Below are 15,394 nucleotides of genomic sequence, written 5' to 3'. Positions count from 1 at the left end.
GGCGTTGAGTGCGGGGGTCTGTGGCGCGGCTGCTGCCGTGCCTGGCGTCCCTGCCCTGAGCTGTGCTGCTCACACACTGGGAATGTGCACCCAGGGCTCTATTAACTCGTGGAACTGCTGCTGCTTCTCGTGTCTAGTGCTAATTTCTCCTTCTGTTCAGCATGTTTAAGGGTTGCAGTGCCTGTGGCTCAGTCGGTAGCAGCAGCGAACAGATCCGGTTTTTGCCATTTTCAGGCTGAGATGCAATAGCCAATTCTCCAGTGCCTGTTTTATGGAGAAACGCTGCCAGGCTTTCCTCTGTGTTGACTCTGCTTAGTCTGGCTGCTCCAAGTCAGAGGAAGGTTGTATGAGGCTGTGCCAGAAAGGGCTCTGTCTTCAAAGCAGCTCCTGTGACGTGCTGCTCTCCCAGCAGAGCTCCAGTACAGCCGGTGTGTGGTACCTGAGGCAGCCTCAACACAGAAAATGTATTTATCTTCTGCTGCACAAACTGTCCCAGTTTGAGTGTCTGTCCCTTTTTAGCATAAATTCTTACTTTAACTTTTTTTTCCTACTTTAACCCTTCCTCCTTACTTTCTAAACCATCTCTGCAGGTTGAAAGGGGAAGAAGAGCAAATGAAGAAGTTGAAAGCTATGGTGGAAGAAAAAGAGAGAGAAATTGCAAACCAAGTAAAACAGTTGCAGGTAAAGTTTTGGCAGAAATGCCTTGTGTTGAGGAGTCTATGTATTTTGAGTGTATATCTCTATTTATACATGAGTATATATTGCCTTTTTTCTTTCAACAGGATGTGCAAAAAGAAAATGAATCTTTCAAAGCTCAAATACAGGAATTAAAGCAGGAGAACTGCAAACAGGTACAGCTTCCAACTGCAGTGTTACTGACTGAAGTCAAAAGTGGATGGTGGTAGCTTGCATGGATGGCATGGAAAACCAGGAGTTGTACTGCCCATGGAAATCCAGGACAGCTTCAGTTTTGGGTTGCACTGCGGCAGCTTTTCTGGCTGTTGCATATCTGTTCCTGCTTCCTTTTATCATGTGGATTTGCAGCCTTGTGTTCTTTCTTATGCCTGATGTGTTCCTGGCCAGAGGAGGCTGGACAGGATTCCCTCAAAGGCCCAGAGTGCAGCTTTCTGGGCTTGCAGCAGTGCCTGGTTAACCAGGCAGATCCTGGTCTTTGCTGCTGCTCTGCTCCTAACACTTCTCTGGTCTCTTTGTAGGCATCTCTGGCTGTCCAAAGTGAGGAGCTTCTGCAAGTGTGAGTACTGCCAGGAGTTGAATGCTTTAGAAAATTGATTCAGTTCTCTTAATTGCTCAGGGAATTTAGAAATAAATGCCAAATGTACAATATCGGAGTATGTGAAGTGGCCAGTAAAAAAAAAAAAAAAGAAAAAAAGAAATTACTGTCTAATAAAAGTTGAACATGGGAGATTGTGCTCACACTGCTAATCCTCAGGTGTAGTCTCCTGCAGGCAGACAGTGCTGGCAATATGTTGTGCCCACCACAGAAGCAAGCCTTGATTGATGTAATTTTGAATGCATTCCAGCTCAGCTGTATGGCTGAAGAGTTAAATGTTGGTGTTTCAAGCAAAAGTGACAGGCTTTTTTTCTTGGAATTTCACCTTAGCAGAGGGTTGTTCCTATGATAAGATTGTCTGGTGGAAATATCTTCCCAGGGAAAATCTCAAGGGTAAAATTGTGTTATAATGTGGGGCTGAAGCACATTAAATAACTATGTGGAAGTTAATGCTATATTGTGCTAAGCAAATTGCCACTGTCATGCATTTTTGGCTGGCTGAATTATTTGTCTTTCAAGTTAAATGACTTATAAATTGTGGATTAGGTGCTTGAAAGGGAACGCTCTCATCCAGCCGGCAGTGCCTGTTCTGTGGTGTTGTGCTGGCGTGGGCTGGCTGACTCTACCCTCAGCTAATGTGTTGCCTTTCCATGGCCTTGATAAATGTGTGCAGATGCCTGTTGTAGGCAAACAACAGCTTTACAATGGGTTTGCTCAGGCAAAGTGGTTCAGGGAGCGGTGGGAAGCAGGCGATGCTGCCAAGGCAGTGAAAACAGCTTTTCAGAGAGAGCGTGTTGCTGGAAGGGGAAGGCAAGTGAGTGTGTGGGAAAGGGTGTCAGTGCTTCACTGGAAATTTCTTCAGTATCTCCTGACTTGTTTGTGGTTCCCTTTGTTAATTCAGGGTTGCAGGCAAAGAGAAGGAAATTGCCAGTCTGCAAAGCGAGCTCGCCTCTCAGAGAAATGCTTTTGAGCAGCAGAGGAAAAAGAACAACGTAAGGAAATTCTTCCCCCACCACCCCAGAAAACCCCCCAAAACAACCAAACCTGTGTTCCCAGCATTTCCTGAGGCCTGGGGCATTTTGCAGAGTCAGAGAGTGTTTCTGACAGCTGTCTGCTGTATTGTGTCCCTGGGCACTCCTTTCCTCTTGGGAGTGACTCAGCACACCTGAGTTCACTGCTCAGAGTCGTGTCAGCTCCTGGACAATTTGTTGGTTGCATGAGAGGAAGGAGACTTGCTAGGGGACACATCCCACAGCAAGTTCTTGGATTTGGATTCAAATCTGGTTTACCCTGTTCAGAAACAAGTCCTTTGCCAAGGGGAGGGAGGGTGGGAGGAGGAAAGGTGCTGTGCTCTGACAGAGTTCTGGTCCTTGTGTGTGGACATGGGAGGAGGATCTGGCTCTTCCCATTCCTAAGAGTCGCTAATCCTGATCTTCCAAAAGAAGTGAAGGACTGAGCCTTCCTTCACAACAGCTGCTGATGGTGCAGTCTGGGTTGTTTGTGGATGGAATTAAAGATTGTATCTTCCATCACAGAGCTGTGGAGTTACTTCCTTGTAATGCATTACCTGTGCAGGGCAGGAGAGTGTTGTCTTTTAAGTTATATGGAGGAAAGGTAAAATACAGGGTGTTTATCTCACCTGTCTCTCCTTGATACCCTGTAAAATCCAATGAATAAGCTTTATTTATTAAAGCAATAAGCTTTATTTCTTAATAATTGGACAATCGAAGGAAAATGCACAAGAAAAATATTGAGAACTTGAACTTCCGAGCAAGGAGTGCTGCTTAAGAGCTGAAATAAAGTAGAGAGGAAGTGGCTGAGTAGTCTCAGAAGACAGATGAGCTGGAAAGGCAGAACAGAAGGTCTGTTTCCTGGGGATTCACAAGGTCTGAATACCCTTTGTGCTGCAGGCAGAAGTCTGGCTGCTGCTAAAGGCAGAACAGGCCTGTAGGTCTTTTTCTCAGTTTTAGCCAATATTGTGTTTATAGCCTGTGAACAGCCCTTAGGATTGCGGGCAAATAGAAGTGGTAAAGTAAAACTAGTGTAGGTGCTTGCTAGGGTTTTGATGAATTTAAAATGCAACCTTTCCAAAGTAGCCCTTTGCTAAAGGAGATTTGCTCTGAGGGTTGGAAAAAATTAAATCTAAATCCCAATCACTGTAATTGCCTCGCTGCAAGCCCCCACCATCCTTCCTAGAGAAGAGCCGTGAGGCTGCTCTTAGAAGAGCTCTCAGCCTCTCACTGAGTTGTGTTGATGTCTTGTGGAGTACACGTTTGATGACCTCGCCAAGAAAGACACAGGAGCACCGTGGCCTTCCCACGTGGATCGGGGTTGTGCTCACCACTGCTGAAATCCCAAAGCCTCCCAGGTGGGCTGGTGAGCGCCAAACCAGCTTTCTTTGGGTGCAGTGGAGAGAGCTGTGAACCCTGAGGTTTGTGTTCCTGAATCAGCCCCGGTGCAGCAGCAGGTTTGGGCTGAGGTCTGGTTTGCAGGATCAGGGGTGTAAATGCACACACCTGCGTGTCTCCTGGGTCTGTGCTGGGTTCTGCACTGCGACATGCCTAACACTCTGTTGTGTAATCTGTGGTTTGGTGTCTGTGTTCCTCACTACTTTTGAAAACTTCCCTCTTTCTTCTTCCAAGTGCAGTCAAAGTGTGGGGTCGCTGTAGTGGTAACGCTCTGCAGTAACACTTGTATCAGTTTTGGACACAGGGGCAGGTTGGGCAGAAATTGGCATTTTTTTCCCCTCACTTTTCATTCAGACTCTTTGAACATCACACTTGTTTTTGCTAGTGTATGTCATACTCCTCAGCAAAATCACCTTGCAGTAACCAGCATTTAAATACAAATGGCGGAATGTAATGCGAAATATTTCTCTGAAGTAAAAGCGAAAACAGTTTGAATATTGGCTGAACTGAAATCATTCTTTCTAAAAATGATTAGGACCTTCGGGAGAAAAACTGGGAAGCAATGGAAGCATTGGCATCAACTGAAAAATTGCTGCAGGACAAAGTGAACAAGACTGCCAAGGTTGTAATGTTGACTGCTAGAAATGATGCGTTAAGCTAGAAGCAGATCTGCAGCTGGTTTTTTAAGTGAAATGGAGGCATTTAACTTTTACTGCAGTTTAAGTATAATCTCTTCTGAGTGATCATTCATATACTTTCACCTCTGCTTCTTCCTGTTGTCTTTAGGTTGTGTTTTTTTTTTTTTTTTTAATCGTTAGTTTGTGGGCATGCTGACCTTTGATTTCTGTTTGCATAATTGTTAGAGCTGTCGTGAAGTGTTTTTGGTTTGTGGGGAGCTCCAGAATAAAAGCTGTGCTGGTGAGCAACCCGCTTTCTTCTACTGGGCTTTGGCTGTGCTTGAACAAATCTGTTGGACCTGGGAAGAACCAGGACTAAATTATTATTTAAAAACCTGGGAGCATCTGAGGAAAACGGTGTGACCACAGCTGTGAATTTCCTCCTTGAAGGCATGTGAAGCTCGACAGGGACCATTGGACCAATGTTCAAAACGATACGGGGTGCGAATTGCTCTGAAAGGAGCTCGGGTTTGCTGTGGGCCTGATTCACTGTTAATTGTCACTGTGCAGGACTCAAAAAAAGGCATCTGACTAACTTTAAGAACACCAGTCAGGCAGCCAGAAGCAGAGGAGCTCTGGTTTGGGGCTGTGTGCCTGCGTTCTGGAGCCATCTCCACTCTGTGCTGGCCCCGTGCTGGGAGGAGCCTGTACCTGCTTTTGCCGTGTGCTAACGCTTGCCTGCTTTCTCTTGCAGCTGGAAGACTTCAGCAGCCTTTTGCCACTTCATGGTGGCTCCTAAATTGTTGCCAACTAACACACTTAGCACAGCCTCACCACCTAATGTCTCCTGTCCGTTTCTGTCTCTGAATCTCAACCTGCTCATGCCACCGATCCCTTGCAGCACAGGAACTCAGAGCAGCCAGGCAGTAGCACTGATGTCAAAGGGAAAAACAATCCTGAATATCAATGAAGGGTTTTGGCTGAAAGCTGCCTTTCTGAGCAGTATTTCAGGCTTTCTACATTTTAAGTGGGAGCCTGAGCATTGTATGGCTAAACGAAACCAATCTGCCACAAGCACAGCAAGCACGTGTCCTATGGCTGCTCTGCTTTTAATGTTAAATACAGGGAGGGATAGGTCTGTGGTGCCTGTCTGTGGCTCTGGGTATTTATATTTGAAAAGCATTAACAAAGAAAAGTTGGAGATTGTCACACAGCTCTAATAATTATCTCCCTTTGCATCCAGGGTTGGGAAAAGAGGATGTAAGGGGCTTCCTCTTAAGTATTTAAAAGTAATGTTTAAAGTCTTACTTTCTTGGCCTGGTTCAAATGTGCATTAACACAAAGTTTCCTTTTGACTTTAATTCTCTATTTTTGATGTGATGACGTTAACTTACGGTGATTTTTTTCCCACCTAAAATTAATTTAAAAGTACGGATTAAAAAAAAAAGTTGATTGACCAAACTATTTGATTTTGAGCTCACTTAACTTGGGTGGCAGGGCTGGTGTGATCTGTGGATGCAGTTACTCAGCACAGTGCAGCTTGTGTTGTGGACAAGTGAATGATGGTGTAATTTCTGTACAAACAGGCCGGATTGGAGGAGAACTTCAGAAAATAAAAGCTTAAGCGAGAACAGATGCAAAGGCCAAATTCTGAAGCAATTCAGTGCCCATTTTTGAAGCAATTTACTGGCAATTTTAGAGAGTGTAGCGCCTTTCTCACTTAGAAAAAGACTTTCTGGGTTAAGTAAATTGCTGTAGGCATAGGAGAGGCTGTTGCCAGGTTGGTGAATGTGGTGCCCAGTCTCACCTGTGCCCTCCTCTTGGTTTAGGAGAAGCAGCAGCATTTGGAAGCTGCCGAGGTGGAGACACGCCAGCTCCTCCAGAAGCTCTTCCCCAAAGTCTCTCTTCCTTCCAACATGGTAAGAGAAGTGGCTCTTAATCTCCTTCTGGGAGCCAGGGAGCTCTGGTCCTGCTGTGCTGGGCAGTCCTGGAGTGTTTCCTCAGAGTGCCCTCTATCCCAAGGTTTTCGCAGTGGGATGAGAGTGTCTCTTGCTGGTGATACCTGTACTTGCACAGGGAGGCAAAGCTGCAGTTGGTTGCTTCAAGAAGTGTTAAAACAACGACAAAAAAGTTATTATCTTGTGTGTTTTATGCCCCAACATCTACCTGTCTGTATTATCTTGTGTTTCACTGAGACAGTAAATTGTCAGGGGTGGATAATGCCTGCTGTGTTTGCTCGCTGTCTGGCATGATGGGGATCTGTAGATTCCCAACCTTTCCAGAGGAGCTGCAGTGCCTCAGTGACAGTTAATACAATTTAGGAAGATTTATTTTGTCCCCAAGCACCAATTTTCAGTTTTATATTCTTGGTGGCTCTCAGTGGTTTGCAGGGAAAATGCCCTGGGTTTGTGGAGTTCAGATGGGATGAATAACATCAAGCGAGTCTGGAAGAATGGGTGCATTTCATTTATAACCTCTAGAGGTTTTGAATATTCATATTTAAAATTGTTCCCAAATGTGCTAAAGTAAGCATCCTGATGAACCAGTCTTTAAAAAGACTTTCTGTAAGGTTATAAAATAACCTTCTGAGAGCCATGCAGCAAGTGTCTGCTTGAACTGCTCAGGGATTTCAGGAGAGGTTCCCTTGAACCTTTAAATGCTTATGCAGAGAGCCCTGACACTTGCAGGGAGTCCTCTGTCACCCAGCTGTATTTCAGCTCATCCAGGCCCCCCTGAACTGTGTGTGTGTCTCATCACCTCGTGCTCCTGGGTTGCTGCCAGCTGTGTGTGGCACTGGCTGAACAACAACCATGGGGCTGTGTGTGAGCTCCAGGGACTTGGGGCGTTGCAACACTGCTCCCTCAGCCTGCAGTGGGGAGGCAGATGTCCTGAGGAGAGTTCTCCTGAGGTTATTCTCAGCTTTAACTGATTGACTTCCCAACAGAGCCACAGTGAATGGATATGTGGGTTTGAAAAGATGGCTAAAGAATACTTGAGAGAGGCTTCAGGATCTGAAGATGTCAAGGTAGGCACGAAAGATGGATAACTGGTGTGTGGCATAATGTATTTCTCCAGTATAAATCTTACAAATTGTTCTCAGACAAGTCACAAGAAAGTTGTTCTTTGTAATTCTAGAATGGTTTGAGTTAAAGATCAGCCAGTTCCAACCCCCCTGCCTTGGCCAGGGATGCCCCTCACTGGACCAGGTTGTTCCAAGCCTCATTCTGCCTGGTGCTGAACACTTCCAGAGATGGGTCAGCCACAGCTTCTCTGGGCAACCTGCTGTTTAGATAATTACAGAAATTTATTTGCATCTTTGATGAGTACCTTGTGGAATTGTGACTTCATAAAATTGAAAATCCCTGTTCTCTTTTTTTAAGTAATGGGGATTTTTTTCAGTAACTCAAAGTTTGTGATTGAGAGTTGCAGGTGAACACCGCAATTGCTGTTGTCTTTTCGTGGGTTGGAAAGACAGACCTGCCCAAGAGTGATACCAGCTTGTTGAAATAAGATGAATAGAACTGAAATCCATCCACTGAGATATGACTCTTGTGATCCCTTTCCTCCTTTGCCAGGCTATGGAGCAGAAGTTGAAGGAGGCTGAGGAAATGCACATCCTGCTGCAGCTGGAGTGTGAGAAATACAAATCTGTTCTGGCAGAGACAGTAAGTGGGATGCCTGGTCACTTCTGTGATGTTCCAGCTGCCTTTCTTCTGCTCTGAGCTTTCAAATCCCTCTCTCTTCTTAGGAAGGGATTTTACAAAGGCTACAGAGGAGTGTGGAAGAGGAAGAAAGCAAATGGAAGATAAAAGTTGAAGAATCACAGAAGGAACTTAAACAGGTATTTCTGAAGCTGGTTTTTTTTTTTTTTTTTTCAGCAGCCAGGCAGGTTCTGCTTGAAGTCACAGAGAGTGTCTGAGCTCTGTGAAAGCAGGTGTGGAACAGCCCTGGCTGCCTGGTTTGATGGGTGCATGACCAGGGGGTGAAAAAGGTGAAGCCTGCAACAAGTATAATAGGAATGATTCCTCTTATCAGTGATATTTTGGTGCTCTGATACTTTAACTTCATGTAAAGACTGGTTTTTAATTTTTAAAGGAACATATTTCTATTAAAGAAGCTGAAAAATGGAGGATTTGTTGATATCTTTGGTTTTGTGTAGCTGTTTCTATTGCCATCTTTACAGAAGGAAGGAAAATAAGCAGCACAGGTGGAAGGTGTTTGACCATTATGATAAATCTGTGTCACAGTTACAGAATCACAGTGGTTTGGGTTGGAAGGAACCTTAAAGATCATCCAGTTCCAACCCCCTGCCATGGGCAGGGACACCTCCCACTAGCCCAGGTTGCTCCAAGCCCTGTCCAGCCTGGCCTGGGACAATTCCAGGGATCCAGGGGAGTCCTTTACAGATGCTGCAGGAAGCAGCCAAACAGTAACATTAATGCTGATGGGATAGGAAGCCAAAGATTGAGGAATGTACAAGTGTCCCATTAATGTGTCCAGGAATATATATTTTTCTAATCCTGGTAACTTATTTTTATTGAGCACATGGGTTTTTTTCCAAGTATATTTGTGAGCAGATATGGACTCTTTGTGCTAAAATTGAAGTATCATAGAATCATAACAGTTTTTTGGAAGCTGTTAAAGTACTGCTCAATCCATTATGGTCAACTAATTACACTTGAAACTGCCTGCAAAGCTTTCCTTTTAGGAAGGCTCTGTTGATAGCAGAAGTGGGAAGAAAAACTGCTTTTACGGTTTTTTTCTAATCTAGAATTAAAGTAGGTCAGACTGCTTTTTTGAAAAGTAATTTCTAAAGTATCTCTGCTTAGTAAATTTGAGTGCCACTGTGTGGACCTGGCAGCCAACAGATGATTTATAAACATCTTGTTTGAGGGGCTTATAAAGACTGTCAGATCTTGAACTATAGATGTGCTGCCATCTGCTGCACTTCCACAGCCCCAAATAAGGCTAAAAATGCTGGGTTTGGGTACGTGGATGGTGACTATTCCCTGTCTGGGAAGGATATTTTCCTTGCCATGGCTAATGGACAACAGGATTAGTGCTTATATTCCAAATCTTTCAGGCATGTGGGCTCTAAATATGTCAAAGAACTTGGGCTGGGAATAGGTAGGAATGGTGTAGACTCAGTATATTGAATTATTTGAGTGAACATCATATTTTATTCAGCCACTCTTGATTTCATCCTTAATATTCTTAGATTGTTTCTAGAATCTTGTGTATTTATGCAGAGTTTGTCTTAGACCAACCCAGCTAAATATCTTTATTTTCCCCCCAAACTGCAGATGCGTTCCGTGGTCACTTCTTTGCAGCACGAGGTGGAGAGGTTAAAGGAAGAAAACAAAGAAGTTGAAACTGTACGTGCAGGTGGTTTTTTCCTTTTGTCTTCGAAGTTTTATGTTGTTTAAACGTGATTTAGGCTTGTGCTGTAAATCTGAACTTCTCAGGCTTCTCTCCTGCCAGTGGCACAGCCTGTGCTGCAGTTTAACCTGAGCAGTGTTTTTAAAAGGCAGAGAAGCTGGAAAGTTGTTCTGATTTTTACTTCTGTGCTCACCCACTGGGGCTCTTTCTTGTGAGACTGAGCAGTTTGCTGCTTGTTGACAATCATGGGCTTGATTCTTTCTCTTTTTATCTTATTTTTGAAGTTGAAATCTGCACTGTGCAATCACTGGGTTTGAAATGCTCTCTAAACATCATGGAATATTTGATAGAAATTTACAGCTAATTATAAATCAAGCAAATGATACTGCAAGAAAGCACTGAAAACATCTGTTTTAACACTGTTTTTCTGTTCCTAGCTTAAAAAAGAGAGAGAACATTTGGAAAGTGAACTAGAAAAGGCAGAAATAGAACGATCTACTTATGTTTCAGAAGTCAGAGAGGTAAACATAATTGTCCAAGCTGTTCTTTTTTTTTTTTTTTTTTTTCTTTTGGTTACCAGTTGGCTGGCAAACTAACCTAGTGCTTAGCCCCTGTGGCTGAGGAGTTTGTATGCTTGTGACCTTAGGGTAGAGCAGCACACAAATAACTGAGCAGAAGAGAACGGGCATCCTAAGGAGACAAATCCTAAAACTCTAAACTTCATTTCAGCTCAAAGATCTCTTGACTGAATTGCAGAAAAAACTTGATGATTCATATTCTGAAGCAGTAAGACAGAATGAAGAGTTAAATTTGGTAAGAAGCTTGTTCTCCGTTGGGCACAACCGAGGCTCCCAGCATACGTATGAAGCGGAGACTTATTTCAAATCCTGTCTGTTCTGCTAACCTCTTCAGCTTGATATTTTTGTCCATCCAAATCATTTATGTAGTCTGACTTTTACAATTTGTCTCTTTTCTCTGCTCCTAACAATAGCATGTCTGGTTCTTAAGACTTTTTCCCGAAGTCTGTAAGATTTTCATTCCTGAAACTTCTTGAGAAGATTTGCAGTGTAGGCATATGCAGCAGCAAATGTCATGTCCTTGGAGCAACAGAAGTGGTGCTCTCATTGGTTTAACTGGAGGATTATTTTCTGGTGGGATTTTTTTTTCCCCAAAGCTTTTGAGGTGCTCTGACTGTGCAGAGCCTTTTCCATCCTGCTCTGTATGTACTAAAATTGGCCAGACCCAAAGTTAGATTAATTCAGAGTATTCAGCCATTCAGCTGCTGACACCCTGCTGTGGCTGAATGGCTGTGCTGGCTTGGTGCTTGCATGTGTTACAGCGTGTTTGGCTAGAAATGCTTCCAGCCAATAATGCTCCTATAGCTGCTTTCTCAAGAAGGACTTGGATTAACAGGATAGACCTAGGGATGCATGGTTTTCCGTTTTGAGCCCTTTCCCTTCTCACTTGTTTCAGTGACCTGTTTTTTAAGGCTGCAGGAGCAGTCAGAGCCTTCCTCTGCTTGTGTTTGGCCAGTGCTTTCCTGCTTTTGAGCCAGAATTGGGGAAGGTTGTCTCTGTCACCGTGTCTTTGGGATGATGGGACAACCAGGCTACTGCCACTGATGTAACTGGGTTGAAATAGTTGGTTTAGAAAAATAACTACCACCACAGTAGCAATCTGCTTAAGTTAATAGTACACTTGGCTCAGCAAGCAGAGCCTCTCATTCTGAAAGCAAGGGAAATGGGAATTGAATGCATACCTTGGAGTTAATCAGTAAACGCCAACCTCTTTGAATATAAGAGGCAACAATTTATTATGTCTGTGCACAACAAAAGCTTAAAAAGCTGAGCTCCCTGCTAGGGCAGCTTGAGTGCAATCTGATGGTGCTGTGCTGCTGGGAGTGTGAGGATGTGTTAAATGACCACCCCCATGCAGCTGGCTCAGGAGTGCTGTCCTGAGTGGCTTTTGCAGGAGGCTGGGGAATAGAAATTACGGTATTTCATAATGGGTTGCCCACTATTTACAAGGTAAGCAAGGAGAAGCTGAAACTGCAGAGGAGCTTCCCCAAAATGTATAAACCCAGCATTCACCAGTCCAGGTACTCCAAAGGGGGAAGCCTCCCAAGGGTGAGACAAACACAATGTGTAGGTTTGGAGTCGGTGAGAATTCAGGGCTTTGGGTAGTCCATTGTTCCCTCCTTTAATCTCCTGCTGGCTCCCAGGAAGATTGAAAGCAGGAAACATTAGCACAGCACACTTCAGAGGCACAAATCCAACAAAATTGGCACTTGAGCTCCTTGTTAGCACTTCTGTTTGAGGCTCAAGCCTCAAGTGCTGTGGCTGGTTCTGTGTGCTGTGTTGAAGAGCAATCAAAATATCCTTTAAAAAACTGTGTAGCCTTTGGAAGGCTGCAGTTTAAGTACTGACTGCAGCCAGTATGAAGTATTCATCCCTCTTGACTGAAATAGTTTCACTTTTTTGGATTGAATCTAAACACAATCGACAACTTAATATCCCCCTGTCAGTGATTCATGCCTTGATGTGACATTAACAGACTGGTTAAGTCAACATAGTTGTAGTAAGTGGTGCTTTATTAAGATGACAAATAGAGCTTTTTAGTTTATTCAGCAGTAGAGAGACTGTTTAGCCTGCACTAGGAAGATGACAATCTTCATTTCTGCATATTTGCTGTGAGTTAAGTTGGAGTCTGGGCTGACTCCTGTGATAAGGATGCTGGAGAGGCTGATGCACTGTCAGTATTGCTGATGCTCCTCCTGGAATGGAGTTGAAAAGCTGAAACCACTTGTAAGGAAGCCAATGCCAACCATGTTTTGTCTTCTGTAGTTTCCACTCTTTACCTTTATCTTTACAGATGGAGTCTCTCTTTCTTGACTGTCCCTGTAAACCTCATCATACATGTTGCCTAATCCAGTGTGTGCAGTAATTGTTAGTAAATCTTCCTCCCTTCGCAGTCCATGTGCACTGGGTTAATCCCTGGGACAGACAGACGAAATCTGTGTGTGTGAGGGGAAACTGATTTTTCTCTGTTACTGTTTTGCAGCTGAAAACGCAGCTAAATGAAACACTATCAAAACTCAAAGTTGATCAAAACGAGAGAGAAAAGGTAGCTGGTGACTTGCCCAAGGTAAGCAGAGACCCTTAGCAGCTGCATGTATAAATGTTACATTTATAACATTTATATAATATAATGTTACATTTATAACATTATAACAGGGTTACAAAACCCCTCAATGTCTGTAGTTCTGCAGTGCTGGAAATGATGATTTGAACTTGGTTTAAACTGCCTACCTGGTGGGGTGTCTTGCTCCACTGGCTGGTTCCCCAAGTGACTGGGGCTGTAAGGCCTCTACCTGCATCATGTCTGCAGAAATGATGAAACTGCAGCTAACAGCTCTGTTTAATTGTCCTTCTTGAAAGGCTCCCTTGTTCATGATAATTTTATGCCAGTAGGAACAAGTGGTGATTTGGGGCTGACAAATAATTCTTTATTTAAAAGAAACCCCAGCCTAACAAAAAGCCCATCCCACAGCCCTCCACCCACACCACAGCATGAGGCTTTTAAATCCAGACTCAAATGGCAGAGGGTTACAAGCTGGTTTACAAAGCATCTGCCCTTTTGTGCTTGGTGACATATCCACTATAACCCAGGAGCCTGCAAGTCCTAAAAGTTAGATCTGTGCAGTTGTGATGGGACAAACAGGTGGGTTTCCTGTGCTTTTCCTTGGTGACTGCTCTTACAAGATGGATTGGAGTGGAAAATCTTGAAGCATGAGAGGTCTCAGTGCTGTCTGTCACTGCAGAAGCAAAGCTGTCATGGGAGAATTGATAAATGGAGACAGGAGTAGCCTGTGGAGTGGCTGGGCTCTGGCTCCAGACTCCGGAACACCTTGTTCCTTCAGCATAGTAAGCAAATTGGGCTGAGTTCTTCCAGGACTGGAGTGGGAAATGCTGTTGGGGGAGCATATCTTGTCCTGGGACAGGGATAGATGATCACAAAAGCACTGCCAGGAGGTGAGAAGCCAAAGGAAACCAGTTACAATAAAGAATTTAAAACATTTTGCTCTGGACAATTACCTTGGATGTTAACATACAAAGCGAGCTGTGCTGATGTCTATGGTTCACAGTACAGGATTTTGGAGACCTGCACTCCTGCTCTTGCAAAATTTACTGCACAATTTTTACCTAATAACTTGATGTGAGACTATTAAAGCTTCCCTGTAGGATTGCTCTCAGCTGCAGACAGGCTGACATGCACCATGCTGATTGTGAGGAGACATGTCAGTCTTGGCAAATGGGTTGGTCCCTGGAGCAAATCTGGCATAAAACAGATTTCCTCCTGAACAATGATTTCCTGTGTCTGTGGTGCTCTCAGGGAGATGGGGCTTTGCTAATTGTTGTGTTTTCCCTGTTTCTTCCTTTTTTTTTTTTTTTAATAACATCTTTCCCTTACAGGCCCAGGAGTCTTTGGCAGCTCTTGAGAGAGAAATTGGGAAGGTTTTAGGGGATGCCAATGTTATTGAAAACAGCGACGTTTGCACAGACTCGGTGAGTGTTTCCATGAGCTTGTGCTCAGGGGCCACACAAATCTTGGGCAAAGTGGGAACTTTGGGAAGTGAGGTCCAGCAAAGTGCTGCTGGTGGGTAATTAGGGCTTGATGAAGCTTCCAGTCCTACAGCTTGCCAGGGTGTCAAGGGTTCACTGGGAATCCTGCTGCTGTCTACATCGTGACCTTCTTCCCGTGGCTTGGATTTGCAAGGAGGGAGGGGAGAGATTCTGGGCTTTTGATGGGTTTTTGGTTTGGTTTGGACAAAAGTGGGGAGATCCCCAGACTTGTCCCTTCAAGAAGGGAAAAGGGAAGCTAAAAATAACTGTGCTGATGAGTTAAGTGGGCTGTAAACACTGTTGGGTTGGCCCTTGCTGACATCAGTAATGCCAAAGAAAGGCAGCCTTGTACTACCTATAGCACTCAGGCAGAGATTCTCTTGCCAGAACATGGTTCTTTCTGCTCCTCTGCACCTGTGGCCAAGAGCCAGAATTTGATTTCAGCAGGTTGTGGCTCCTGGGCATTTGTGTTGACCTTGATGTGGTCCAGCAGCAAAAATCTTGCTAAGCTGAGCTTCAGTGAGGCCCAGCCCTGAGCACTGCCTTGTCCTGTGGGTGGGTGACTCTGCAGACTGCTGGTGTTCCTGTATCCTCCAGCAGTGACATTCCAGTTTTAGGGTCTGGAATTAGGTGGGCAGCTTTTCACACTTGCAGGTGACTCACCTGAGCCTGTGGGTTGCTGTTAGCACAGATGGTTGTGGAGCTGGTACTCAGAGTGTTGCCCTAAAGACACCACCTGCACAGGGGGTTGGGCTGGGGCTTTTTCCATCTCTGGAAAAAAGACCTTTCACACCAACCCTGGAACAGCTTTCCAGGAGACACTTGGGAAGGGGAAGGCTGAGGCAGATTCTCTCCCAGCTCAGTGGTGTCAATGGAGCTCATTTCCCACTTTCTTCTGAGGGACAGAGTGAAGGAACCGCTGTTGTTTGAGGGGAGAGGAGCACTTGCTGATAGGACAAATAATTTGTATTGACTCCTTTTAGCTGCTCAGCCTCAGTGGCTTCATCAGCTGCGAGGGGAAGCTCGAGGTCCTCTGAGGAGAGCTGTAGAAAAGCTTTTGCAGTCATTAGCAGGAAT

General features: G+C 44.5%; 1 protein-coding gene across 13 annotated transcripts in view; it reads left to right on the top strand.

The window, feature by feature from the left end:
- KTN1 (kinectin 1) overlaps positions 1-15,394 on the top strand; it is a 56,283-nt gene that overhangs the window by 35,599 nt on the left and 5,290 nt on the right. For 5 of the 13 annotated variants that reach the window (XM_017738862.1, XM_017738857.1, XM_017738859.1 and 2 more), the window contains 14 exons: positions 591-681; positions 783-851; positions 1,215-1,252; positions 2,193-2,283; positions 4,235-4,321; positions 6,146-6,235; positions 7,261-7,341; positions 7,892-7,981; positions 8,065-8,157; positions 9,620-9,691; positions 10,133-10,216; positions 10,425-10,508; positions 12,756-12,839; positions 14,168-14,260. In XM_017738862.1, coding sequence (XP_017594351.1) covers positions 591-681; positions 783-851; positions 1,215-1,252; positions 2,193-2,283; positions 4,235-4,321; positions 6,146-6,235; positions 7,261-7,341; positions 7,892-7,981; positions 8,065-8,157; positions 9,620-9,691; positions 10,133-10,216; positions 10,425-10,508; positions 12,756-12,839; positions 14,168-14,260 — 1,147 coding nt within the window. The remainder of the gene's footprint in view (positions 1-590; positions 682-782; positions 852-1,214; positions 1,253-2,192; positions 2,284-4,234; positions 4,322-6,145; positions 6,236-7,260; positions 7,342-7,891; positions 7,982-8,064; positions 8,158-9,619; positions 9,692-10,132; positions 10,217-10,424; positions 10,509-12,755; positions 12,840-14,167; positions 14,261-15,394) is intronic. The other 8 variants (XM_017738866.1, XM_017738863.1, XM_017738864.1 and 5 more) reach the window with 4 other exon arrangements.

The sequence above is a fragment of the Corvus brachyrhynchos genome, unplaced genomic scaffold, assembly GCF_000691975.1.
Source record: "Corvus brachyrhynchos isolate BGI_N302 unplaced genomic scaffold, ASM69197v1 scaffold245, whole genome shotgun sequence".
Taxonomy (NCBI): Eukaryota; Metazoa; Chordata; class Aves; order Passeriformes; family Corvidae; genus Corvus; species Corvus brachyrhynchos.
Note: the sequence above shows the minus strand (reverse complement) of the source record. Positions and strands in the feature narration are given on the sequence as shown.